At 54.5% G+C, this 25,375-nt stretch overlaps 2 protein-coding genes across 2 annotated transcripts in view; one reads left to right on the top strand and one right to left on the bottom strand.

Moving 5' to 3' along the window:
* Positions 1-636: 636 nt before the first annotated feature.
* On the top strand, positions 637-15,067 carry ZNF276 (zinc finger protein 276). The gene is made up of 10 exons (XM_017871212.1): positions 637-944; positions 1,248-1,294; positions 1,371-1,820; positions 4,834-4,912; positions 6,418-6,501; positions 9,968-10,078; positions 10,147-10,222; positions 10,536-10,653; positions 14,322-14,421; positions 14,494-15,067. The coding sequence occupies exons 1-10, from the start codon at positions 661-663 to the stop codon at positions 14,762-14,764; spliced, it is 1,620 nt and encodes a 539-aa protein (XP_017726701.1). The 5' UTR covers positions 637-660; the 3' UTR covers positions 14,765-15,067.
* Positions 15,003-25,375, bottom strand: part of FANCA (FA complementation group A) — a 75,453-nt gene continuing 65,080 nt past the window's right edge. Inside the window, exons 30-41 of the mRNA XM_017871024.1 lie at positions 24,616-24,788; positions 23,589-23,697; positions 21,790-21,849; positions 21,543-21,647; positions 20,418-20,530; positions 19,720-19,858; positions 17,605-17,667; positions 16,506-16,611; positions 16,007-16,082; positions 15,632-15,788; positions 15,383-15,475; positions 15,003-15,209 (exon numbers count right to left, since the gene is read on the bottom strand). Of these exons, the coding sequence (XP_017726513.1) occupies positions 15,102-15,209; positions 15,383-15,475; positions 15,632-15,788; positions 16,007-16,082; positions 16,506-16,611; positions 17,605-17,667; positions 19,720-19,858; positions 20,418-20,530; positions 21,543-21,647; positions 21,790-21,849; positions 23,589-23,697; positions 24,616-24,788 (1,302 nt within the window). The 3' untranslated portion in view covers positions 15,003-15,101. The remainder of the gene's footprint in view (positions 15,210-15,382; positions 15,476-15,631; positions 15,789-16,006; positions 16,083-16,505; positions 16,612-17,604; positions 17,668-19,719; positions 19,859-20,417; positions 20,531-21,542; positions 21,648-21,789; positions 21,850-23,588; positions 23,698-24,615; positions 24,789-25,375) is intronic.

Raw genomic sequence — 25,375 nt, 5'->3', positions numbered from 1 at the left:
CGCGTGGGCGGAGCTGCACTGACGCCCGGAAGCCGGCGCGGCCTCCCCTCCGCCCGGCCGAGCGCGTAGCGGGCTCGGGGCTGCGTCTGGATAGGCGCTGGGCGACCGGCTCGGTTTTCCCCGCGCTCCGTGACGCTGGCGTCGCCGGCCCGGCCTCCCCGGCCGCGGGCTCGGTCAGAAGGGACCCGGCGTGAGGAGCGCTGTCACCGCGGGCAGGTCGCCCTTGCGCGCCCGCGCGTGGGAATCGCTCTCTCCGGCTTCGTGTTCCCCGGGAGCAGGAAAGGAGGCGGCACCTGCACTTGGCAGACAGGAAACCGCGGCGTTTCCTGGAGGGCGCAGCGCCTTCCCCGGGTCTCGCGGTCGCTGGGAGGAGGGTGTAGTTCCAGGTTTCACTCGTGAAGTTGTTTCGCTGGGAGGCTTTCAGAGGCCTTTGAAATTTGAAAGATTTCTTGGACCAGCGGCCGCATCCCCCACAGGGCGGCTTGTCCCGCCTAGAGCCGCGCGCCCGAGCCGCTTGCTGTGTCCGAGGGCCGCGCGGAGGGCGGTGCAGGCGCTGCCCTCGAACCTGGAGTCCGGGACGCCCCGTGCTGAGGAGCCTCCTCCTTTGCCGGCTGCTAACACTTTCCGCCGCTCTGTGCAGGAGCAGGCCGGGCTCTCGCCATGGGTCACTGTCGCCTCTGCCACGGGAAGTTTTCCTCGAGAAGCCTGCGCAGCATCTCTGAGAGGGCGCCTGGAGCGAGCATGGAGAGGCCGTCCGCAGAGGAGCGCGTGCTCGTCAGGGACTTCCAGCGCCTGCTGGGGGTGGCTGTCCGCCAGGACCCCACCTTATCTCAGTTTGTCTGCAAGAGCTGCCATGCCCAGTTCTACCAGTGCCACAGCCTCCTCAGGTCCTTCCTGCAGAGGGTCAACGTCTCCCCGACGGGTCGCCGGAAGCCTTGTGCAAAGTACGCCCTAGTCTGTTCAGGGCACGTTCAGGCTGTCAGCACTGCAGTGTGACGGGTGCTGAGAGGGACAGGGCATGCCTCGGCGGTAGCCTCTGGGTGGGGGGAATGGGCCATGCCCAGGCTCAGTGTGAATAGCCCTGGGATTGGTGTGGAGAGACGAACTGGGAGGAGATGGGGTGAGGGAAGAGAAGAAGGTTACCTATGGGGACCGCTGAGGTTTGAGACCTTGAGAGGGTCCTGTACCGCACGTGCTGTGAACCTGCGCCTGCTTGTCCTGCTCATGGCCACACTGATCCTTTGCAGGGTCGGTGCCCAGCCCCCAACAGGGGCAGAGGAGGGAACGTGTCTGGGTGAGTCCTCCCCCGGTGGAGGGTGGGCTGGGTGCCGACCAGCCGTGGAGCTGACATCTCTGTTGACTCTCTGCAGTGGATCTGATCACATCAAGCCCCCAGTGCCTGCACGGCTTGGTGGGATGGGTGCACGGACATGCGGCCAGCTGCAGGGCCCTGCCCCACCTTCAGAGGACACTGTCCTCTGAGTACTGCGGCGTCATCCAGGCCGTGTGGGGCTGCGACCAGGGCCACGACTACACCATGGACACCAGCTCCAGCTGCAAAGCCTTCTTGCTGGACAGTGCGCTGGCGGTCAAGTGGCCATGGGACAAGGAGACGGCGCCACGGCTGCCCCAGCACCGAGGGTGGAACCCTGGGGATGCCCCTCAGACCTCCCAGGGTAAAGGGACAGGGACCCCAGTTGGGGCTGAGACCAAGATTCTGCCCAGCACAGATGAGGCCCGGCCTCCTTCAGACAGCGAGGCGGTGGGGCCCAGGTCGGGCTTCCCACCTCAGCCAAGCCTGCCCCTCTGCGGGGCCCCAGGTAGGAGGCACCTCTTGCTGGTGCTAGACCAGAATCTGTGCTTCTCAGCCGGGCAGGGTTTTTGGCAGAAAGTGAATGTCTCCACTGCTCTAGGTGGTGGCTGGAGTGTGGTGTGAGAAGGAACAGAGCTTGGGGCTTCTGCCTGCGGCTGCTCACCACATCCAGAGAGCAGGGAGGGGCGGCCAGCCTGTCTCGGCCTCTTGCTCTGTGAGCAGGGCTTTGTTCCAGTAGTTTCTGTGGAGACATGCTCATCAGCCATCTAGTCTTCCTCTAAGCTTGTGCTTGGGGCTGCGGGGACTGAGGACGAAAAGAATGGGGCCTTGTCTGTGGACGTGGGAGAAGAGAATGGCCATTGCCTCTGTGGCTGCTGTCCTGGGCCAGCTGCAGGTCATTTCCTGGCGCTTAGCCAGCTGCCTGGTGACACCCTGGTGTGGGCCAGTGTGGCGCAGTTTTCTCTGCTGACAGGCTGAGGGGAACACAAGGCCCTTGTTTGGGCCCCAGAACCCTTAGCACTGTGGGCTGGTGCAGCTGCTCCTGGATGTTGTGTTAGGAGGGCCGGGGCCAGTTTCCCTCCGGCCTATTGTCGTGTGTGTGCTCTGCGTACCTGTCCCTACCTGGGCACTCAGCTCCCACCTTGAGTCCTCAGGGGAGCTTCCAAAAAACGTAGCTATCTGTTATCCTAGACTTTGGGAGGCTGAGGTGGGCGGCTCACTTGAGGTCCGGAGATCAAGACTAGCCTGGCCAACGTGGCAAAACCCCATCACTAATGAAAATACAAAAACTACCTAGGCATGGTGGTGGGCACCTGTAATCCCAGGTACTCTGGAGGCTGAGGCATGAGAATCACTTGAGCCTGGGAGGCAGAGGTTGCAGTGAGCCGACATCGCACCGCTGTACTCCAGCCTGGGCGACAGAGCAAGGTTCCATCTCAAACAAAAACTCAGCTACCCAGATAGTTCAGAAAGATACGGGTGCACAGATTAGAAAGTATGGCTTGGGGTCCTTGGGTAGGAACGGGATTGTGAGTGTCACGTCTTAGAGATGCTTGGCTTTTAAACTTGTATGCAGTATGTTGACAACAATACAACCTCTCTATCTGTGTATCTATTTTTGTGACAGAGTTTCGTTCTGTAGCCGAGGTTGGAGTGCAGTGGCGCGATCTTGGTTCACTGGTACCTCTGCCTCCCGGGTCCTGGTTCAAGCAATTCTCCTGCCTCAGCCTCCCGAGTATCTGGGATTACAGGCACGTGTCACCACGCCCAGCTAATTTTTGTATTTTTAATAGAGACGGGGTTTCACCATGTTGCCCAGGCTGGTCTCGAACTCCTGACCTTGTGATCCACCCACCTCGGCCTCCCAGAGTGCTGGGATTACAGGTGTGAGTCACCGCGCCCGGCCAAGAACAATACTGTTTAAAGCTTATTTTAGGCCAGGTGCAATGGCTCATGCCTGTAATTCTAGCACTCTGGGAGGCTGAGGCGGGCAGATCATGAGGTCAGGAGATTGAGACCAGCCTGGCTAATGTGGTGAAACCCTGTCTCTACTAAAAATACAAAACTAGCCAGGTGTGGTGGCGGGCACCTGTAGTCCCAGCTACTCTGGAGGCTGAGGCAGGAGAATGGCGTGAACCCTGGAGGCGGAGCTTGCAGTGAGCCAAGATCACACCAGTGCACTCCAGCCTGGGTGATAGAGCGAGATTCCGTCTCAAAAGAAAGAAAAAAAACTAGCTGGGCGTGGTGGTGGGCGCCTGTAGTCCCAGCTACTCGGGAGGCTGAGGCAGGAGAATCACTTGACCCTGGGTGGTGGAGATTACAGTGAGCTGAGATCCTGCCACTGCGCTCTAGCCTGGGCGACAGAGCAAGACTCCATCTCAAAAAAAAAAAAAAAAAAAAAAAAAAGGAAACTTACTTTAAGTAGAGATGGAGTCTCACTGTTTTGTCCAGGCTGGTCTTGAATTTCTGGCTTCAAGTGATTCTCCTGTCTTGGCCTCCCAAAAGCCTGGGATTATAGGCATAAACCACCAGGCCTGGCCAAGAGAACAGTAATATTATTTATTTATGGAGTCTTGCTGTGTTGCCCAGACTAGAGTGCAGTGACATGATCTCAGCTCACTGTAACCTCCGCCTCCTGGGTTCAAGTGATTTTCCTGCCTCAGCCTCCCGAGTAGCTGAGACTACAGGTTCGTGCCACCACACCCGGTTAATTTTTTGTATTTTTATTTTATTTTTGTATTTTGCATTTTTATTTTAGTTTTTTTTTTTGAGACGAAGTTTCACTCTGTTGCCCAGGCTGAAGTGCAGTGGTGTGATATCGGTGAGCCGCAACCTCTGCCTCCCAGGGTCAAGCAGTTCTCCTGCCTCAGCCTCCTGAGTAGCTGGGATTACAGGCACCCACTACGCCTGGCTAATTTTGTATGTTTTAGAAGAGATGGGGTTTCTCCATGGTGGTCAGGCTGGTCTTGAACTCTCGACTTCAGGTGATCTGCCTGCCTCAGCCTCCCAAAGTGCTGGAATTACAGGCATGAGTTACCATGCCCGGCCCAATTTTTTGTATTTGTAGTAGAGACAGGGTTTCACCGTGTTAGCCTGGTTGGTCTCGATTTTCCTGACCTTGTGATCCGCCCACATCGGCCTCCCAAAGTGCTGGGATTACTACAGGCATGAGCCACCGTACCTGGCCCAGTAATTTTTTAAATGTCTCAAAACATCCACCAAGTCCAGGCTGTCCTAGAATGACTGGATCGGAGTCTGTGGAAGGACTGGGCTTTCTGGTTCTGCTGTTCCTGAGGGTTCTGATGCTTGTTGCTGCCTGGGTGTTTCTGGACGTTGGGCTGGCAGGACAGGATCAGAGGCCGCGTAGCACTCTTGGCAGGGATGGGGCCAAGGTGGGGGAAACTTGCGGGTCAGGGACCCCAGGCTCCCTTCTGGTCATCAGTAGTGGAGTTGTACCCCCTGGCAGGTGAGACCTTTCTGTGTTCCATATTGGTGACAGGACCTTGTTCTTTGTTTCTCAGGGCAGTTGGGTGAGAAGCAGGTCCCATCTTCAACCTCGGATGATCGGGTAAAAGACGAGTTCAGTGACCTTTCTGAGGGGTGAGAGAAGAGTGGGTTTAAATAGCCTAACGTTTCTCCTTCAAAAACCAAACAGCCATCATAGGGCCAGCTGCCCATGCCCTGGTACCAAACTAAGCCATCATAGGGGCCGGCTGTCTGTTCCCTGGTTGGGACGCGCCTCATCTCGAGGTGGGAGGAGAGGAGGGGCTGGGGAGCTTCCGAGGCTGCTTATCTCTGATTGGTGGTTTCCTGGGTGCCAGAGGGCACCCCCAGACCTGAGGCAGCTCCAGAGGGAGCTTGATAGGGTTTCTGACCTGGAGCAGCCTAGAAGTGAGTTTGTTGAAACCACTCTGTGGCTGGGTCCTTTGTTTCTGCTGCTGTTTTCTCTTTTAGGGCTATGGTTTTGTGTTCGCTCCAGCTGTTTCTGGAGTAGAGGAAGCCTGACTTTAGCCCTTGACTATGACACTGTTGTGACTTGAAGCAGAGGCTCCGTGAGGAGGTGTTGGAGGAGGACAGGCCTCAGAAGGGACCCCATCAGTGTCTGCAAACTCCCTGGGCCACCTCTGCCTCTCAGCCAAGTGCCACTCAGGGCAGTTGTGCCAGGCTGGGGTTTGCACCATTTCCACCCTCTCCCGTCAACCTTGGCTGCAACAGAGACACACCTCATCCAAATGAGGACTGCCCAGTTTGGGGGGCAATCCCAGTGGGGTGTCCAGTGATGAAATCGGGCAGGTGCCAGGAGGCACCTGGGCTGGCTAAGGCTGTCCTCAAGACCACCAGGAGACGAAACCACAACTCAGGTTTTAGCATAAAGGCCACAAGTCTTTTTTTTTTTTTTTTTTCCCTTTGGTGAACTTTTTTTTTAGACTGAGCCTCACTCTGTTGCCCCGGCTGGAGTGCAGTGGCGCCGTCTCAGCTCACTGTGACCTGCACCTGCTGCGTTCAAGCGATTCTCCCGCCTCAGCCTCCCCAGTAGGTGGGATTTCAGGTGCCTGCCACCACGCCCAGCTAATTTTTGTATTTTTAGTAGAGACAGGGGTTCCCGGTATTGGCCAGGCTGGTCTTGAACTCCTGACCTCAGGCGATCCACCTGCCTCAGCTTCCCAAAGTGCTGGGATTACAGGCGTGAGCCACCACACCCAGCCACTTTCGTCAGCTTAGAAGTGGCTCATGGCAAACCCATCAGCTGCATAGGGGTTCGCAGTTACGGGGTGAGGTGGTTGATTTTTCAAAATCTGCTTAGCAGGAAGCCACCTTGGAGAGCCTCTACCCCTTCTGGGCTGCTGTGGAAAGTGCTTTTTCCAAGTCTAGTGTTCTGGTGCCCGGAGCGTGTGGCTTGTGGGGGTTGCTGGCTTGTGAGCCTGGTCGGTCCTTTGCGTTCGGAAATGAGATTGGAAATTTGGGGATTTTAGATTTAAGACATTTTCAGAAGAACTCAAACGTGGACATGGGGGTCCATGTGGTAATCTTCAGGCAGGGGGTGTTGTTGGAACCGTTACTGCCCAGGCCCAGGGCTTTGCTGAAGATTCTCTCTTCATTCCTAGAGACGTCTTGAGTGAAGACGAAAATGACAAGAAGCAAAACACCCAGTCTTCGGATGAGTCCTTTGAGCCTTACCCAGAAAGGAAGTAAGTGGGCAGCCCGGGATCTGCTGGAGGCATCCGTTGGGTGACCTAGACACCCGCCTGTGCCCCAGGGGCTCTCACTCCCCGCTGTGCATACCCTCAGTTCATTCTCTTTGTGTCCGGATCTCCCAAGCCCAGTGAAATGTGGCTTCCTTCAGTGAGCTGGGAGGCAGGGGGCGGGGCAGGTGGGCAGGTGAAAAGGTGGGTCCTCCTGGTGGTTTGCAGCTGGGACCTGGTCTCAGCGCTGTGAAGTGACCAGCAGGCCGGGTTAGGGCTGCCTCAGAGTCCCAGCAGTGGACGGCAGGTGTCTCTGTTGACAAAACCCAGCCTCGTTTGAGAGCGAGGCTCTTAGGTCCCTTCGGCCAGTCCTGCTCTGGGTTCACACCCCAGTGTCCCCCCTGGAATTCCCCAACCCATCGCTTCTGCTTTGTGTGCATCCTCAGGCCCAAGGACCCAGCTCTGTCATCCTCACAGTTATGACTCCATCACTGACGTCCATGGCCAGGCAGCCACGGTCCACTTCCTTGTTGAGTCACTTCTGTGACCTTGTTTTGACTTTGTTTTTAGGGATTTATGTTTTCTCTCTTTGGTTAGAACACAGGCCTTGGTAGTGAGGGCTGGTTTTCACTTGTGCTGTTTTCTTTGCAACCCTGTACCCAGGAGTACCCAGAACACTCCCAGGTAGTTGGCGACTGACCCGGTCCCTGTCCTTGAGCATTTCAGTGCAGAACAAAGGTCCAGAGGGCAGGCGGCTCTGAGTACCACAGTCTGCCGCTGGAACCCTGCAGTGCAGACTGAGAGGTCAACTGCCTTTTTCATTGAAGTTCTGATGCTGTTAAGTTCTGAAAAGAGAAACAGGAGCAGAGGAGGCGGCCGGAGAGAGGTCAGAAGCAGAGGGCAAGACTGAGCCAGAGGGGCTGCAGGGGCCTCAGCATGAACAGAAAACTGGTCAGGCCCAGAAAAGGTGCCCGGGGGTCCCAACCCTCAGGTTTGTTCCCAGGAATCATGGCTGGGGTGCCGCCTGGGGCTGCTGATTAGAAGCCCCCACTCCCTGTGACCCCCCCAGGTTGAATTCAAATCCCAGGACACCTGAGAATGTTTCTGTGGCTTGCTGCCCAGAGGATCTGGGGATGCTGGTGAGAGGAGGGCTGGGAGCTGGGATGGGAGGGGCCAGGTGAGCCTTTTCCAGAGGGGCAGATTCAGGAGGGGAGGGTCCTCTCTGCTGAGCTCCTGCTGCTGTGACAGGGACAGCACACTCAGACTGTGTCTTTAGTTCCTCTGGACCCCAGGAGTGCAGACAAAGACGTGCTTTGGGACAGAGACACAGGAGACATGTTTTCAGAGACCTCTAGTTAAAGGGGTGACTTTAGTGGGAACCGCTGCGTAGGAGGCAGGACTGGGTGGTAGCCAGCATGGCTTCCTGACCGTGGCGAGTGCCAGGGGCACTTGGTTCCTCAGCTGCTACAGTGAGACCCCCCTGGGAACCCAGAAGGGCCTCTGCACAGCCCCAGCCCATGTGCTGCCTCGCAGTCTTCTCGACTCTGACCTTCGCGTTCTAGCAGGCAAGCTCGCCTGCACCCTCAGCTGGGGCAATGATGTGTTAATGAGGGGTCAGTGGTTCCAGCCAGAGGTGACGGGGTTCCAGCCCACCCCGTCTGCGAGGATCCCCGTCCCAGACACAAGGGCACAGAGACTGCGGGTGCTCCGAAGCCTCCTGTGCTGAGGAGGAGAGCAGTCAGTGTGGGAACCATATGGCCAGCCACTCAACAAACAAGGGGCCACCCAATCCAGGCAGGCAGGGCAGGTGAGGGACATGTGGCCAGATCATGAAAACCAGTTATCAGGGACAGGGAGAGAAGGCACAGCCTGTGCAAAGTCAACACAGTTCTTTTCAATGATTTTTTTTTTTTTTTTGAGACAGCGTCTCGCTCTGTCACCCAGGCTGGAGTGCAGTGGTGCGATCTCAGCTCACTGCAAGCTCCACCTCCCGGGTTCAAGTGATTCTTCTGCCTCAGCCTCCTGAGTAGCTGGGATTACAGGCGTGCATCACCACACCCAGCTAAGTTTTGTATTTTTAATAGAGATGGGGTTTCCCCATGTTGGCCAGGCTGGTCTCAAGCTCCTGACCTCAGGTGATCCACCCACCTCAGCCTCCCAAAGTGCTGGGATTACAGACGTGAGCCCCCGCGCCCAGCCTCAGTGCACTCTTTAAAGAGAAGGGCAGTTAGCGACAGGGTCTCATGCTCTTGCCCAGGCTGGGGTGCATTGGTACGATCATGGCTGATGGCAGCCTTGTGCGCTCTAACCGAGCCTCTCACCTCAGCCTCCCAGAGTGCTGGGATTGCCAGTGTGAGCCACTGGACTCGGCAGTGTAAATTACTTTTTTCATGCTTTTGCATATGGATTGTTCTCTTAATTTCCTTTTTAGATTGTTCGTTGATAATACATAGAAACATAATTGGGTTTTGTGTCTGGATTTTATACTCTGCAGCTTTGCTGAAATCATTTATTAGGGTTTTTCTGTATGTGGATCTTTAGGGTTTTCTACATACAAGGTCATGTGAATAGGGAGAATTTTTCTGTTTTCCTTGCCCAGTTACTCTGGCCAGGGCCTCCAGTGCTGTGCTGAGAACAGAGGTGAGAGAACCGGTGTCTTTTCCTCATCCTGGAGGAAGAGCTTTCAGTTTTTCACGATTGAGTGTGGTGTCTGCTGTGGGCTTCATGTCCAGGCTTTATCATGGTGAAGTTCCCTTCTTTTCCTGAGGGATTTCCTTCCCTATCCTTATCTGGATCCAAAAAGGAACCACAAGTGTATCTCTCCTCTAAGTCTCCAATAGACGTACACTGGACGCTGCTGCATTTGCTGGTCCCTCAGGGACTTGCCAGACCAACTACAATGCGTGACCCCAAAGTTTTGGAGGACAAGGTCTCCTGCCCACCATGGTCCCAGCCAGCAGCTCCAGGAACACAGGCTGGGCTCCCCGCAGCGGGGGCAGGGCTGAGGAATGCGGGGGTGGCAGCTGCTCACCTTGTGCTTCCGGGGGAACAGCACCTGTTCCTCCAAAGCCCTGGCTGGTGGCTTGAGCTTGGAATCAAGCTGTCCCGTTTTCAGAGAGTGCATTCTGAGCTGCTTCCTAGCATGTAAGGTCGTTTTGATAAAGGGGTGGTCCCTTTGTTCTGCCATCTTTCCTGGTATCTCCAGTGTCGGGTTGTATGAGTAGCACTAGCACAGGATGAAGCTTCAGTTCTCAGAACTGTACCCTCGCCTCGCCCTCTGCTGTGCTCGCCTCTGAGGCCTCCTGTCCAGAGTTGCTCTGGCTTTGGTGGCTTCAGGTAGATTTTGAGGGTCAGTCAGCACAGAAGCAACTCAGGGAAGCTTCAAAAAAACCATCTCTCATGTTGGAGAGACAAGAAACCTTTTTCAAATGGAGATCAGAAACCACTGAATCTGGGAACCTCTTTTTTTCAGGGTCTCTGGTAAGAAGAGTGAAAGCAAAGAAGCCAAGAAGTCTGAAGAACCCAGAATTCGGAAGAAGCCGGGACCCAAGCCCGGATGGAAGAAGCAGCTTCGTTGTGAGAGGTGAGGCCTGGAGCCCGAGGCGCGCCCTGCCTGTCGGGGCCGGGTTCCATGCCTGCTCTTCGTTGCAGGGAGGAGCTTCCCACCATCTACAAGTGTCCTTACCAGGGCTGCACAGCTGTGTACCGAGGCGCGGACGGCATGAAGGTGAGCACGGGCTGTGCCTGACCCAGGCCCCGCAGCTGTCAGTGTGAGCCTGGGGGAGGCACCGGGTGTTTCTGCAGAGCCTGACTTAGACTTGTGCCCAAGGTGACTGGAGACCTGGGGTAGATGTGGGGCCAGAGTTTCACTTGAGACACTCCCTGGGGGTCTAGAAGTGTCTTGGAGTGAAGCTGTGGAGGAACCAGTGGTGGAGCTGGATCTGCCTTCCTTCCAGGGGCGTCAGCTGCCACCCGCTGAGGGCCCGTGCCGCTTGGCCCGGGTGAGGCTGTGCGGGTCTCTCACTGAGTCTCTCCTGCAGAAGCACATCAAGGAGCACCACGAGGAGGTCCGGGAGCGGCCCTGCCCCCACCCTGGCTGCAACAAGGTTTTCATGATCGACCGCTACCTGCAGCGGCACGTGAAGCTCATCCACACAGGTACTGCTGTCGTCAGCGTCACCCGCGCGGTGACAGCTAGGGGCACGTGACCTGCTTTCCTGTCTTCCTGATACCCATCCCCGCCCCAAGAGTTGGGGATCGTGTGCGGGTGGCTGATGGGGCCTCGGGTACTCACTGTCACGCAGGTGGATGAAGGCTAGAGTAGGGCATCAGTGTCAATCTGCCCTTTCCTGTGATGGGAGGAATTCCTGACTTCCCCAGGATCTAGGCAGTTTGTCAAAACCGATAGCCAAGCAATCTTGGTGTCCCTTTGCAAACTGGTCACTTTAGTTTTTCATTTTTTTTGAGACGAAGTCTTGCTCTGTTGCCCAGGCTGGAGCGCAGTGGCGCCATCTTGGCTCACCACAACCTCCGCCTCCAGGGTTCAAGTGACTCTTCTGCCTCAGCCTCCCGAGTAGCTGGGATTATAGGCACCTGCAACCACGCCTGCTAATTTTTGTAATTTTTGGGAGAGACAGGGTTTCACCATGTTGGCCAGGCCAATCTCTTTAACTCCTGACCTCAAGTGATCCACCCACCTCGGCCTCCCAAAGTACAGAGATTACAGGTGTGAGTACCACACCTGGCTCAAACAAGTGTCTCTTAAAAGGGAAGGCGGGAGGTAGAAGGCATGCCAACTCTGAGGAGCTGCCCGTGTGGACAGGCGGGAGGCACGGGTGGTTCTGCTGCTTCATGTGTGTGTAGCTCATCTCATTAAGACCGGAGGTGGATGGGGGAATTGTGACTGAGGGTGCTGTCTCTGTGCCCGTCTTATTTTTCACAATTTCTATAATGTACAAGTTACTTTTATAATCCAACAAGGATATGTTTTCAAAATGACAAACTTGGCTGGGCACGGTGGCTCACACTGTAATCCCAGCACTTTGGGAGGCCAAGGTGGGTGGATCACCTGAGGTCAGCAGTTCGAGACCAGCCTGGCCAACATGGTAAAACGCCATCTTTACTAAAAATGCAAAAATTAGCTGGGCGTGGTGGCGCACGCCTGTAGGCACAGCTACTTGGGAAGCTGAGGTGGGAGAATTGCTTGAACCCAGGAGGTGGAGGTTGCAATGAGCTGAGATAACACCACTGCACTCCAGCCTGGGCAACAGTGAGACACTGTCTTAAAAAAAAAACAACAAAAAAACTTGTTTGAACTGCGTGGACCCACGTATACGTGGTCAGGGACTCGAATCCCTGGTATTCAGAGGGCTGCCTTTTCATAAGTGCAGGTTCTGTAGGGTCTCTGCAGGGCTAACTTTGGGGCCTGAGTATGAGCAGATTTTGGTAAGGGTTGGGGTGCCAGGGGGAACCAGCTGAAGACAACTGTATGTTGCTTAAATAGTTTTCCTTGGTTTTGAACTTATTACAGAATTAATAAGAATTATTTATTCTTATTTGAATTTACTACAGAAAGTCTTTTTTACTGCTGGATCATCTCCTGACATGCGGGTTATTTTGTTATTTTTTTGGGTTCTCCCACTTCTCTCCTGATGGCAGCAGTTCCTTGTGTTTGGTTCTTCAGACTCTGCATCTGTCCACTCACTGATGGTCACAACCAGCAGTTCCTTAAAAACCTGAAATCAGGCCAGGCGCAGTGGCTCACGCCTGTAATCCCAGCACTTTGGAGGCTGAGGCAGGAGGATTGCTTGAGGCCAGGAGTTTGAGACCAGCCTGGGCAACATAGTAAGACTGTCTCTACCAAAGATTTTTTTTTTAATTTAGTGATTGAGACAGAGTCTCACTCTTATTGCCCAGGCTGGAGTGCAGTGGCGCGATCTTGGCTCACTGTAACCTCCGCCTCCCTGGTTCAAGTGATTCTCCTGCCTCAGCCTCCTGAGTAGCTGCGATTACAGGCATCCGCTGCCACGCTGGTTTTTTTTTTTTTTTTAAGTGGAGTCTCGCTCTGTCGCCCAGGTTGGAGTGCAGCGGCACAATCTCAGGTCACTGCAAGCTCCACTTCCCGAGTTAAAGCCATTCTCTTGCCTCAGCCTCCTGAGTAGCTGGGACTGCACACACCTGCCACCTCGCCCGGCTAGTTTTTCATATTTTCACTAGAGATGGGGTTTCACCGTGTTAGTCAGGATGGTCTTGATCTGACCTCGTGATCCACTTGCCTCGGCCTCCCAAAGTGTTGGGATTACAGGCGTGAGCCACCGTGACGCCCAGATAATTTTTATATTTTTAGTAGAGGCGGGTTTTGCTGTGTTGGCCAGGCCGGTCTCAAGTTCCTGACCTCAGGTGATTTGCCGGCCTCAGCCTCCCAAAGTGCTGGGATTACAGGCATGAGCCACCATTCCCAGCCCCATTTTTTTTTTTTCCCCGGGACAGTGTGTTGCCCAGGCTGGAGTGCAGTGGTACAATCTCGGCTCACTGCAACCTCTGCCTCCTGGATTCATGCAAGTCTCCTGCCTCTGGCTACCGAGTAGCTTGAACTACAGGCACCCACCACCACGCCCAACTAATTTTTGTATTTTTAGTATAGACGGGGTTTTACTATGTCGGCCAGGCTGGTCTTGAACTGACGTCATGATCCGCCTGCCTTGGCCTCCCAAAGTGCTGGGATTGAGCTGTTAGCCACTGCACCAGCCCCCCATGGTGGTGCACATCTGTGGCCCCAGCTGCTTGAGCGGTTCAGGCAGGAGGATCACTTAAGCCTGGGAGTTCCAGGCTATAGTGAGCCCTGATTGTACCATTGCTCTCCAACCTGGGCAACAGAACAAGACCATCTCAAAAAAAAAAAAAAAAAGTCGCTTGAACCTGGGAGGTGGAGGTTCCAGTGAGCTGAGATTGGGCTATTGCAGTCCAGCCTGGGCAACAGACCGAGACTCAAGTCTCAAAAAAAAAAAAAAAAAAAAAAAAGGGTCGAGTAAAATGTCAAGGTAGAGTTTCCCTCTGCAGGGAAAAGTCTGTCTTGTGAAGTGTTTTGGGGCTTGACAGCTGTGGAGGCAGCACAGGGTGAATGGGTCTGACTAGAAAGTGGTATCTCTTTGTTTGAGGGTGTGAGAAAGGTTTCCAGAATGTACAGCCTTGCATAACCCCCGCCCTTGGGTGTGGACCCCTCTCATGGAGATGAATTCTAGAGAACAGCTATAGCTGTGACAGTCAGTGATCTATACAGCCTTAGTGATATGGTGTCCTTAAAGAATTTGTATGCCAGGCACAGTGGCTCATGCCTGTAATCCCAGCACTTTGGGAGGCTGAGGCGGGCGGATCACGAGGTCAGGAGTTCAAGACCAGCCTGGCCAATATGATGAAACTCCATCTCTACTAAAAATACAAAAATCAGCTAGGCATGGTGGCGGGCGCCTGTAGTCCCAGCTACTCGGGAGGCGGAGGTTGCAGTGAGTCGAGACTGTGCCACTGCACTGCAGCCTGGGTAACACAGCGAGACTTCATCTCAAAAAAAAAAAATCTGTTTAAAGAAACAGATTTCTGAAGTTTCTTTAAAAATCATCCTCACATGCACACGGCTGATGAAGCCATGACAGTGTATATCAAGCGGTTTAAAGATCTTAATAAATGCGGCCCTCAGAGGCCCCTTGCTTGGGCCCACTGTATGGTGTGTGGAACCTTCTTCCGGGCTGTGATGTTTTACGTTGTCGTCGGCGTCCCCCCGGGAGGTTGGAGCATCAGGGGCCTGGACTCACTGGACTCTCCTCTCTCAGAGGTGCGGAACTACATCTGTGACGAGTGTGGACAAACCTTCAAGCAGCGGAAGCACCTTCTCGTCCACCAAATGCGACATTCAGGAGCCAAGCCTTTGCAGTAAGTGTGAGCCAGGGCCTCCCCAGGGCTGTGGCTGGCCCATGCACCTTCTTACCTGCCTCTGTCCCCCAGGTGTGAGGTCTGTGGGTTCCAGTGCAGGCAGCGGGCGTCCCTCAAGTACCACATGACCAAACACAAGGCTGAGACTGAGCTGGACTTTGCCTGTGACCAGTGTGGCCGGCGGTTCGAGAAGGCCCACAACCTCAATGTACACATGTCCATGGTGCACCCGTTGACACAGACCCAGGACAAGGCCCTGCCCCTGGAGGCGGAGCCACCACCCGGGCCACCGAGCCCCTCTGTGACCACAGAGGACCAAGCGGTGAAGCCAGAACCCACCTGAGGACAGCAGTGGGGATGAGCACCTCTAGCAGCCTGGACTCTGCAATGGCCGTGTCAGCCTCACCCTTCGTGCGCACCTGCATGGGAGGGTCGGAGGGTGCTGCCCGCCCTTGGTGTACAGCTCAAGTAGCCTTCCTCTGCTCTGGGACCAGTGATTTATTTTCCTACAAATACCGAGTGACTTGGGGCCAGACAGTTTATAAACAATTGATTCCTTTTCCCCACTAAAGCAATCGAGGAGATTTGTAATCCACTTTTTAGTGCAACAAGAGCTCCGTGTTATGCTTGTAATAAATTATTTACAAAGGAGCTGGGCTGGTGTGCAGTGGCAGGTCCTCTCAGAAGAGATGAGGCTCCTGGTGCAGGTCAGCATCAGGAGCAGCCTGCTGCCTGCTCCGGAGGGCAGTGCTCACCTCTGGGTCGCAGTCCCCACGATCAGCCAGCAGCTGTGAGAAAGGAGCAGGTCCTCAGCCCATGCCGTCCAGTGGGCCTCAGACCACAGGGAAGGGGCTCTGGCAGAAAGAGTGGAGTCGCATTGCCAGCCGGGCGGACACATGGCCCGGGCAGCTGTGATTTTTCATGTCCCCCGCGTGGCCCAAGGTGGGTATCTTGACGTTACCTCTGCCATGCGTGAGAAGCTCTTTTTCGGGCACCGAGGTATTAACTGCAGCAGGAAAAGACGAGCTTTTGTTATCAATTCCACAGGGTTGCGCTAGAGAGAAAACAGGCAAAGTCACAGGTTAGAAGACACTGAAACAGGGTTGGTGTGTCTCCCATAATCTGCATTCTGTGTTGGAACATTCTTTGGCAGAAGGAGCCTGAGGCTACGGGAAGCTCCCCTGGAGATGGGACTGGCCCTTGCACCTGCCTGACCCTGGAGCTCCAGGCTCCTGCCGGCTGGAGGTGAAACTGTGCTTGTGTCCCCAGCCACGAAGAGCTGGACCAGCTTCAGGTACATGTCAACAGCAACGTGCAAGAAGGCCTCTTCCCTGATGGCCGCGTCTTCGTGGAAGTAGGAGAGAAGACTAGAAGTAAAGACATGGTGACAAGTGGCTGCAGACTGCTGGAAAGGTAGCGGGTGAGGCCAAGGGATACTGCTCATCTGTGCAGCAGAGGCACAGGCAACCCTTCTCATCTGGTGGGAGAGCAAGAGCTGCTAAGATGGGGGTCTGGGAAACACTGCCCCTGCCCTGACCATGCACGGCTGTGCCCTGCTCCCTGAGCAGCCTGTAGGTGAAGATACCTGTAGAACGTGAAGGGCAGCAGCCTGGTATGCTGATCCGGGGCCACGCGGAGGAGGAGTCGCCCCAGCCTGAGGTCTGCAACACCAAGAGGTGGCTCAGGCAACTCTGGACGTCTCTGCCTGTTACCAGTGCTGGGGGACACCCCTGGAGGTTGGGACGTGTACCCTGGGAGGCCTGGCTGTGGGGGTGGTGCGGGGCGAGCAGCCTGAGCCAAGGATACCCGGGCACCCGTCAGCAGCTGGGAGAAGATGGGGGTGTGGGGCAGAGAGAGGCAGTCCCCACGATAGGCCATTGGTCCTGGGGTTGACCAGTGAGCCAGTAAATTATCTTACACGTTTGTACTTAATCTGTCCCAACTGAAATGGAGCTATAAACTTAGCAAAAGATAAAGTCATAAAATGAATGAGTGAACCTCAAGGAGGGCTCGTTCTTAACCATTTGAAAGTTGCCTCTGAAAAGAGCAGCCCTCCGCATCTGCGCCTCAGCAGTGTTTCTCACCACTCTCTGTCAACTGAAAGAGCGCCAGCCAGGATATCTTCCTCTTCTCTAAACACTCGAGGACTGCAGCACAAACATCTAAAGCCTTCGATGGGTCCGTGGCACTCTGTAAACCGCAGGAGAGCAACCCTGAGAATGGCCGACCTGCTGTGCTTCCGTGGGTAGGAGGGCACAGCCCTCAGCACAGAAGGCATTTCTTCTGTGCTTATTGAAAGTCTTAAAACTGGTGACAACCTATGGAAGGTAACACTGGGCCTCTGGACAGAAGAGGCTCAGGTAGGAGGCCAGGGACTTCAAGCACCCACACCAAGGCTGCTGCACCATGTCCTGAAATAAGGCATTAAAAAAAAGGCCCTGCCAGGCACGTTGGCTCACGCCTGTAATCCCAGCACTCTGGGAGGCCGAGACGGGCGGATCACGAGGTCAGATCGAGACCATCCTGGCTAACCTGGTGAAACCCCGTCTCTACTAAAACTACAAAAAACTAGCCGGGCGAGGTGGCAGGTGCCTGCAGTCCCAGCTACTCGGGAGGCTGAGGCAGGAGAATGGCGTGAACCTGGGAGGCGGAGCTTGCAGTGAGCCGAGATCGCACCACTGCACTCCAGCCTGGGCGACTGAGCAAGACTCAGTCTCAAAAAAAAAATAAAATAAAAGGCCCACAGGCTGGATGCGGTGGCGCACGCCTGTAATCCCAACCCTTTGCGAGGCTGAGGTGGGTGGATCACTGAGGCCAGTTCAAGACCAGCCTGGCAATATGGTGAAACCCCATCTCTACTAAAAACACAAAAATTAGCCGGGCATGGTGGCGCACGCCTATAATCCCAGCTACTCAGGAGGCTGGTGCAGGAGAATCGCTTGAACCCAGGAGGCAGAGGTTGCAGTGAGCCGAGATCACACCACTGCACTCCAGCCTGTACAACAGAGCGAGACTCCATCTCAAAAAAAAAAAAAATGCTCATGGCGTGGGAGTTCTCACACTTCTGCAAACACAAGGAGCTCCTGAGCCACTCTGGAAACCCTGACTTGGAAACTGGCTGCCTGGTGCCCCTGCCTGGCCCACAGTTGGAGAGGACACCTTGGCCGGTAAGGTCTGACTTACATTTGAGGTCAGATGTGACGAGAGCAGGCCCATCAAGGAGAAGAAGAAAAGGAAAACCAAGAGCTGCAAATAAAAACGTGCACTTCTTACTACATTAAAATTACCTGTGCTCTGTCATTCTAAATAAGGCCGACATGTTCCTCTTTAATTGAAATTTTTTACATCTAGGCCATAAATCCTTTAAGTGGATCTTAGAAAACTTTCCAATCACTTTTAGAGAGACCGTTTAATTGAGAATTAATTACTACTGGCTGGGTCATTTCATACTTGCCTTTAAACAAAGCTAGAAACAGTTTGAAAAAGTGACAAGAGCCAGAAAGAAGACTGCTGCAGTCTCCTTGGCTGTGCGCAGTCCCAACTCACCATCATCTCCCTGCAAGGCCTCCTGTCAGAAGTGTTTGTAAAATCCTTGAAGATAAACCCACAGGCTCCATCCTAACCCAGGGCCTGACTGGGCAGGGTCTCTGTGGACACTGTCCTCTCCACACACTAGGGCCTTAAGGCCTTGGAGCCACTAAAATCCCTTCTAACAAAACTACACAAGAAACCTGAAGACGCACCCAGAAGAATCCCTATAGGGTTGTTATAATCACCAAAACCCTGGGCACTGCTGTTGGTACGGCTTTCAGCTGGTGTAAGTCATGTGCTGACACGGCACCTATGTGTTGAGGATCTCGGGCTGGGCACAGGGGTGCTCACTCCAGCTCTCCTGTGAGATGCTTGTTTCCGTCCCTGTTCTACACACACCGCCCTGGGCTCCCTGCACAGAGGGCTGTGAGGCTTCCCAGGGCGCAGCAACCAGGTGGGTCTTAGCCCAGCGTGGTCCCTGGCCGGGAACTCAGAGCAGCCTCCTCTCCCCCTCCTTTCCCCATGCCTGTGGCTGCAGACAGTCGCGTCCTTGCTGCCTCTTGTCCCCAGCACCCCAGCTCTGAGCTGTCTCACTGCAAGCTTATCTGGGGCTGTCCCTCGGCAAGTGAATTGAAGCTACTGCAGCATGAACACAGAAGGCACCACTTGAAGCTGACAGTTTTTACACTGGGCTATGATGAGGATAAAAATAAGCTGAAGAAAAGCACTTCAAGCCTGGGCAACATAGTCAGACCCCCATCTCTGTTGTACTTTTTATTTATTTATTTATTTATTATTTTTTGAGACAGAGTCTCACTCTGTTGCCCAGGCTGGAGTGCAGTGGCGCGATCTCAGCTCACTGCAAGCTCTGCCTCCCAGGTTCACGCCACTCTCCTGCCTCAGCCTCCCGAGTAGCAGGGACCACAGGCGCCACCACCACATCTGGCTAATTTTTTTTTGTATTTTTAGTAGAGACGGGGTTTCACCACATTAACCAGCATGGTCTTGATCTCCTGACCTCGTGATCCGCCCGCCTCAGCCTCCCACAGTGTGGGGATTACAGGCATGAGCCACCGCACCTGGCCTACTTTTTAAAATTATTTTTTTTGAGACAAGAGTCTCGCTCTGTTACCCAGACTGCAGGGCAGTGGCATGATCTCGGCTCACTGCAGCCTCTGCCTACCGGGTTCAAGTGATTCTCCTGCCTCAGTCTCCTGAGTAGCTTTACAGGCTATGGATTACAAGCATGCACCACCACACCAGGCTAATTTTTGTATATTTTGTAGAGACGGGGTTTTACCATGTTGCCCAAGCTGGTCTCAAACTCATGACGTCAAGTGATCTACCTGCCTCAGCCTCCCAAAGTGTTGGAATTAGAGGCATGAGCCACCGTGCCCAGACTAGAGATCCCCATCTCTTAGAAAAAATTACAAAATTAGCCGGGCATGGTGGCACACAGCTGTAGTCCCAGCTACTCCAGAGGCTGAGGTAGGAGGATGGCCTGAGCCCAGGAGAGCGAGGCTGCAGCGAGCTGTGATTACACCACTGCACTCCAGCCTGGGCGATAGAGTGAGACCCTGTCTCAAATACATACAACCATTTTAAAAAGTGGAATTATTATTACTAGTAAACTTGAGAGTCAAAATCTTACTCCAAGCCTCATGTTTGTCTTTAGAAAACGCAGCTCATCAGGCAGGCCCAGAGAAACTGCACGGATTGAAACCAAGCTTGCGAGAAAAGAATCAGTAAAAGAATTTCCTGTCTTGCCTCCTCTCTCTCGCAGTCCAGCTTCGTTAGCTGCTTCCTGACGTTTTCTTCCCTGACTTGTTGAATCGCAAAGTGCAGTGCAGCAGCTGAGAGCCAGGTCGGGTTAGGTGCCGGGGAGGCAGCATCAGGGGAGAGGAAACTGGGACAGAGAAAACGGGGTTAGTGCAGGGCCTTACAGCCAAGTCCTTATTCCCACCTGTCGCCTTTGGGGCTTGCCTTTCCATCAGAGGACACAGAAGGGCTTCAGGACCATCAGAAACTAGGTCTGCATCCCCCAGCACCCCCAGGTCCACGTGAGAGTCTGGGCAGGTGCTGGTACTGCCCCTAGCGCATCCTGGCGTTCTGAGAGCTCCTGCTGACAGGAGGCAGCCGGCCTGGTCCTGTCCACCTTGCCCTGTGCTCTTGGGCCCCAGCTGTGTAAGTTTTGGAAGAAGAGGCCTTATTTCCCTCAGTTCTCCCTGCCTGGCCCTGTGACTGGATCAGGCAATTCCCTCCTAGAACAGAGAACAAAGGACTACCTGGGTAGCTGGGATTACAGGCGCCCACCACCACAAGAACTCAGTTTTTTTCTCCCTGCTCACACAAGACGCTGCCCACACTGCTTTTCTCAAGCAAGCCAGGGTGTTTAGGAGATGACCTCGAGCAGGTCCCAAAGTGCATCTGGGCAGGCACACCCCGTCCTCACCACCCACACGTACTCGCTGGCAAACTGCCGGCCTTCTTGCAGCTTCTGCAGTTCCCGGGGCAGTGGGCTCTGGCAGTGTCTCCTCCACTGGCAGAGCAGCACAGGCTCCAGGCTCGGCCACCACAACTAGAGAGAGAGCAGGACACAAATGAGGGGGACTGGGGTGGACACACCTCCGCTGCCACAGCTATGACAAGCCCACAGCGCTCCTACAGGCCACCACGGGCCCACACTCACCCTCCGCTCTGGAACTCCAAAGCCAGTATCTTTTTACCTCAGTTAAGGCTCAAAGCAGTTCCATGAGGCATTATTACCCACACTCATGGAAGACGTGGAATGTGGAGAAGGAAGAGCCTGGCCTAACGAAACGGTGAAAGGACCACACTGCCCCTGAGCTGGGAATGCCTGGTCCTTCGATGTCCTCAGCTGAGAGCTGGTGTTCTAAACACGGAAGAATTCATTTATCTTGAATTCCGCTAACTGAGCTACAACTCGGTGCAAATGCAGCTTGGGGAGCTCCTTGGGGAACATGCTGTGCTGCGGGAGAAAAAGGCCCTCGTGTCCCTGATAACTGAGAAGGGAGGGCGACAGCTGTGGTCTTCAGGACTAAGTGAGCCGTCACAGAAGTGAGGGAAATGCTGCCCCCTCCCACTCCCGGGACCCTGGGCTGTTAGGGGAGCCTGCTGAGCTCTGGCGGGAGCTGAGGTGAAGTCTCTGCTCCGAAGTCCCAAGAAAGCGTAGTTGGGCGCCAGTGGCCACGGCTGTGCTCTCGTTAGGGGGCACAGGCAGCCACCGTACAGCCTCCAGCCAATTCGTAACCCCAGACAGTGAACAAACAAGCCCTGCACCCCTGTGGACACGAAGGTGCCCGTAGGGTCTGAGCAGGGTCCACAGGGGAAAAGTCCTGAGGGTGCCCACGGCAGCGGCGGTGGGGGCGGAGACAGTTCTAGGAACTCAGGACATGAGGCCCTCATCTGCTGCGAGCTGGCATCTTTAACTGTGGCCTCCATGTCTCCTGACACATTTTCTCTGAGATGATAACACCCCTGATGGAGAAGCGCTGCAGAGACGCCAGAGGCAGCCGTGGAGTCTCCCACTCATCCCCAAAACAAAACTCCCGACAAGACAGCTGGCCTACCAGAGCAGAGGTCAAAATTAAGGGGCATTTTGTCTGGCACTTGGCCAATATGCAGTCGACCATCAGGGAGGGGTCTCTGCTCCGCAGACAGGCGTTCAGGAGGCCCTGTAGGAGAGAACGCACCAGGAGGTCGGCGGTTTGCGAGGACCCACAAGCAGCGGAGTGCAGGAACTCGCAGGAAGCTGACAGGAGGACCCACCCCCAGCATTCTGAGAAGGCCAAGGAAGGGGCTAAGGGAGCAGCTTACCCTGAAGAAGTGGGCAGTGATGTCCTGTGTCAGGGCACCTCCGTGGGAGCAGAAGTTTCTCTGCAAGAGAGTTCAAGGCAGGTAAGAAAAGGCTACAGGAAGCGAGGCGAGACCAGTGTGCAGAGTGGCTGCTGTGCAGATTCTGTTGTGAGAAAAACACTCACTAAGGCTTGGCGTGGCCACCATGGATGGTGCTCCTGGCTGACCGGGCCTGCAGCCCTGGCCGTGCTGTCCTGAAACTTAACGGCTTCCCTGGGCAGCCAGATCCTGCAGCTCAGCAACTCTGGCCCAAACAGTCTTGTAGGCTCCAGGAAGAAGCCAGGGAGGCACAAGCGGCCACAGGGAAGGGGATGCACCCGAAGCCCAGATCTGTGGTGAGGATGACACTAATACCACGGCCCAACCATCCTCTGGTTCCTCTATCCTTCACGAACCAAGTGCTGTCCATGGTGTTTTCCTGTCTGTCTGCTGTCACGTGCCATTCTGAGAGCTTTCCGAAAAATAGCCTTTCGTAAGAATTCAAAGGAAACTATAGTGATTTTCTTAAAGCTTTTGCTAGTGTCATGTCCTCTGCTCTCCTTGTCACATTTTAAAGTGCTACACAAGGCCAGGCACGGTGGCTCACACCTGTAATCCCAGCACTTTGGGAAGAAGCCAAGGTGGGTAGATCACGAGGTCAGGAGTTCGAGACCAGCCTGACCAACGTGGTGAAACTTCATCTCTACTAAAAATACAAAAATTAGCCGGGTGTGGTGGCAGGCACCTGTAGTCCCAGCTACTCCAGAGGCTGAGGCAGGAGAATTGCTTGAACCCAGGAAGTGGAGGTTGCGGTGAGCTGAGATTGCGCTGCTGCACTCCAGCCCAGGCAACAGAGCAAGACTCTGTCTCAAAAAAAATTTCTTCCTAAATAAATAAATAAAAATATAAAATGCTCCGAGCTGGAATGGAACCTGAATTCCACCTCTCACATTTGTGCATCTTCAGAAACAAGCATCTGTCTCCCCAGCTCTGACCAACTGGGTCCCTGACACTGACCCATCCCCACAGCAAGGGCCACTTCGTTTTTTTTGAGACAGTCTCGCTCTGTCACCCAGGCTGGAGTGCAGTGGCGGGATCCTGGCTCGGTGCAACCTCTGCCTCCTGGGTTCAATTAATCCTCCTGACCCAGCCTCTCAAGTAGGTGGGACTACAGGCATGCGCCACCATGCCCAGCTCATTTTTCCATTTTTTGTAGAAACAGGGTTTTGCTGTGTTGCCCAGGCTAGTCTTGAACTCCTGGGCTCACGTGATCCCCCCGCCTTCCCAAAGTGCTGGGATTACAGGCGTGAGCCTCTGTGCCCGGCTACTGGTTAACATCATTCTGCAACTCACACTGGGCAGTGTCTAAAATGGAAGATAATGGGGCTGCCTGGCAGGCAACAGCAGTAGTCAGATCACCACAAGGCTTTTTCACACGTGAAGCATGTTGAGATTAGAAATAAATGAACTGAGGTGCGTGGCACACAAAATGGTCTGTACGATTCCATGCATCAAATTATTAAAACTTGAGGGAAACTGAAGGAATTCAAACTTTGGAGAAGGCAACCTACAGCTGGTTTGGTGACATGCTGGCCGCCGTCCTGGCTGTGGGTAGGGCCCTCCCTCACACGGCATTCCAGGCATTGTTCCCTATTTGACTTTGAACCCTTTCTTCAGTAATTTGCACGGTGAATTCAGGACACGCATGGAGGCTGCAAGAGCTGCTGCCAGTGCCACAGGCACTTACAGATCAGATGGACGCATGCACACGGGGCACCTACCATCTCAGAGTTGACCAAGTGGAAGAACTGCTTGCATCTGGCAGTGATGGGCTGTTCGGCCTGGAAGGTGCTGCCGCAGAGGACAGACGAAGGCAGGCGGAGGAGGATCCTGGAAAGAAGGGGCTCTATCTGTGGCGACGGCACAGCTTATACTCTGCTCCCTCCCAAGGGCTCAGACTCTCAGAGCAGCAACCACCACCCTGAAACCCAGGGCCACTGCTGGAACCGGAGCCTTGGCCTGTGTGCCTCTGTCCCATCCAAAGCCTGCACTCTGAGCCCAAGTCCCCTGTACCGTGCTTGGACCACTGCACTCAAAATGTGTTACCAAACAACTTTTAACAGCTACATCATAACCAAGTGGATGATGCACCAGTCTGTCTAGTGAAGCAATGCCCTACGACTGTAACATTAAATGACTTCAATTTAATGACTTCATGCTTATTATAAATGCAGCTGCTATGGGCATTTATGGGCATTTCTGAACAGTTTTCCCTACTTTGACAGGAGCTCCTTCTGCAACGTTCCTCCACATCTGAACAGGAAGGTTTTTTTGTTGTTGCTGAGATAGAGTCTCACTCCGTCGCCCAGGCTGGAGTGCAATGGCACGATCTCAGCTCACTGAAACCTCTGCCTCCCACGTTCAAGCAGTTCTCCTGCCTCAGTCTCCCCAGTAGCTGGGATTACAGGCGTCCGCCACCACACCCAGCTAATTTTTGTATTTTTAGTAGAGACAGCGTTTCGCCATGTTGGTCAGGCTAGTCTCAAACTCCTGACCTCACATGATCCACCCACCTCAGCCTCCCAAACTGCTGGGATTACAGGCGTGAACCACCTCGCTCAGCCGGAAGGTTTTAGTCAAAAGTGCTTTAAACCCTCTGGATCCTCCTCTCCGTGGCAAGTGCTACAGAGATGGACAGGCTTGGGATGGGGACACACAGACAAGTAAGTAACGGGAAACAAACTCGCTACAAAGAAACTCTAGGACCGTCATGAGATGCTGCCCTGCCCAGGTGGTAGTAGGTATTACCGTTTGTACATGAGCAGCTCCCTCTGTCTCTGAAGGCTGGCAGCCACGCTCCAACCGCTTGTCAGAGCCTGGAGTCGTCTGCAGAAAATCCCAAAGAGGAAGTGCCCCTGGGAAGGCGTGTGGCCGAAAGGCACCGAGGGGTCCTGCTGCAGCTCCAGTTCAGCTGCCATCTCCTGGAAAAGAGGAGGGTGCTGGCACAGGAAGGCCTCGGGGCTCACTGCCCAGCCAGTCGGGTACCTGACAGGGGTGGGGGCGCGGTGTCAGGGAAAGGTCTCCACAGAGAGCAGGGCGAGAAGGAACAATTGGGCAAAACTATTCCAACTGGGAATCACTCTGAAATTCCAAATATGGAGCAGCGCAGGCTGGGAGCTGTGGCTTACGTCTGTAATGCCAGCACTTTGGGAGGCTGAGGCAGGCAGATCCCTTGAGCCCAGGAGTTAGAGTACTGCTTTGCAATTAAGAAAAAACAGGCCGGGCGCGCGGTGGCTCAAGCCTGTCATCCCAGCACTTTGGGAGGCCGAGACGGGCGGATCACGAGGTCAGGAGATCGAGACCATCCTGGCTAACACGGTGAAACCCCGTCTCTACTAAAAAATACAAAAAACTAGCCGGGCGAGGTGGCAGGCACCTGTAATCCCAGCTACGCGGGAGGCTGAGGCAGGAGAATGGCGTGAACCCGGGAGGCGGAGCTTGCAGTGAGCTGAGATCCGACCAGTGCTTTCCAGCCTGGGCTACAGAGCGATACTCCGTCTCAAAAAAA

This window comes from Rhinopithecus bieti, unplaced genomic scaffold, assembly GCF_001698545.2.
Source record: "Rhinopithecus bieti isolate Rb0 unplaced genomic scaffold, ASM169854v2 scaffold_1037, whole genome shotgun sequence".
Lineage (NCBI taxonomy): Eukaryota > Metazoa > Chordata > Mammalia > Primates > Cercopithecidae > Rhinopithecus > Rhinopithecus bieti.
The sequence above is the reverse complement of the archived record's forward strand: the minus strand, read 5'-3'. Positions and strand labels throughout refer to the sequence as shown.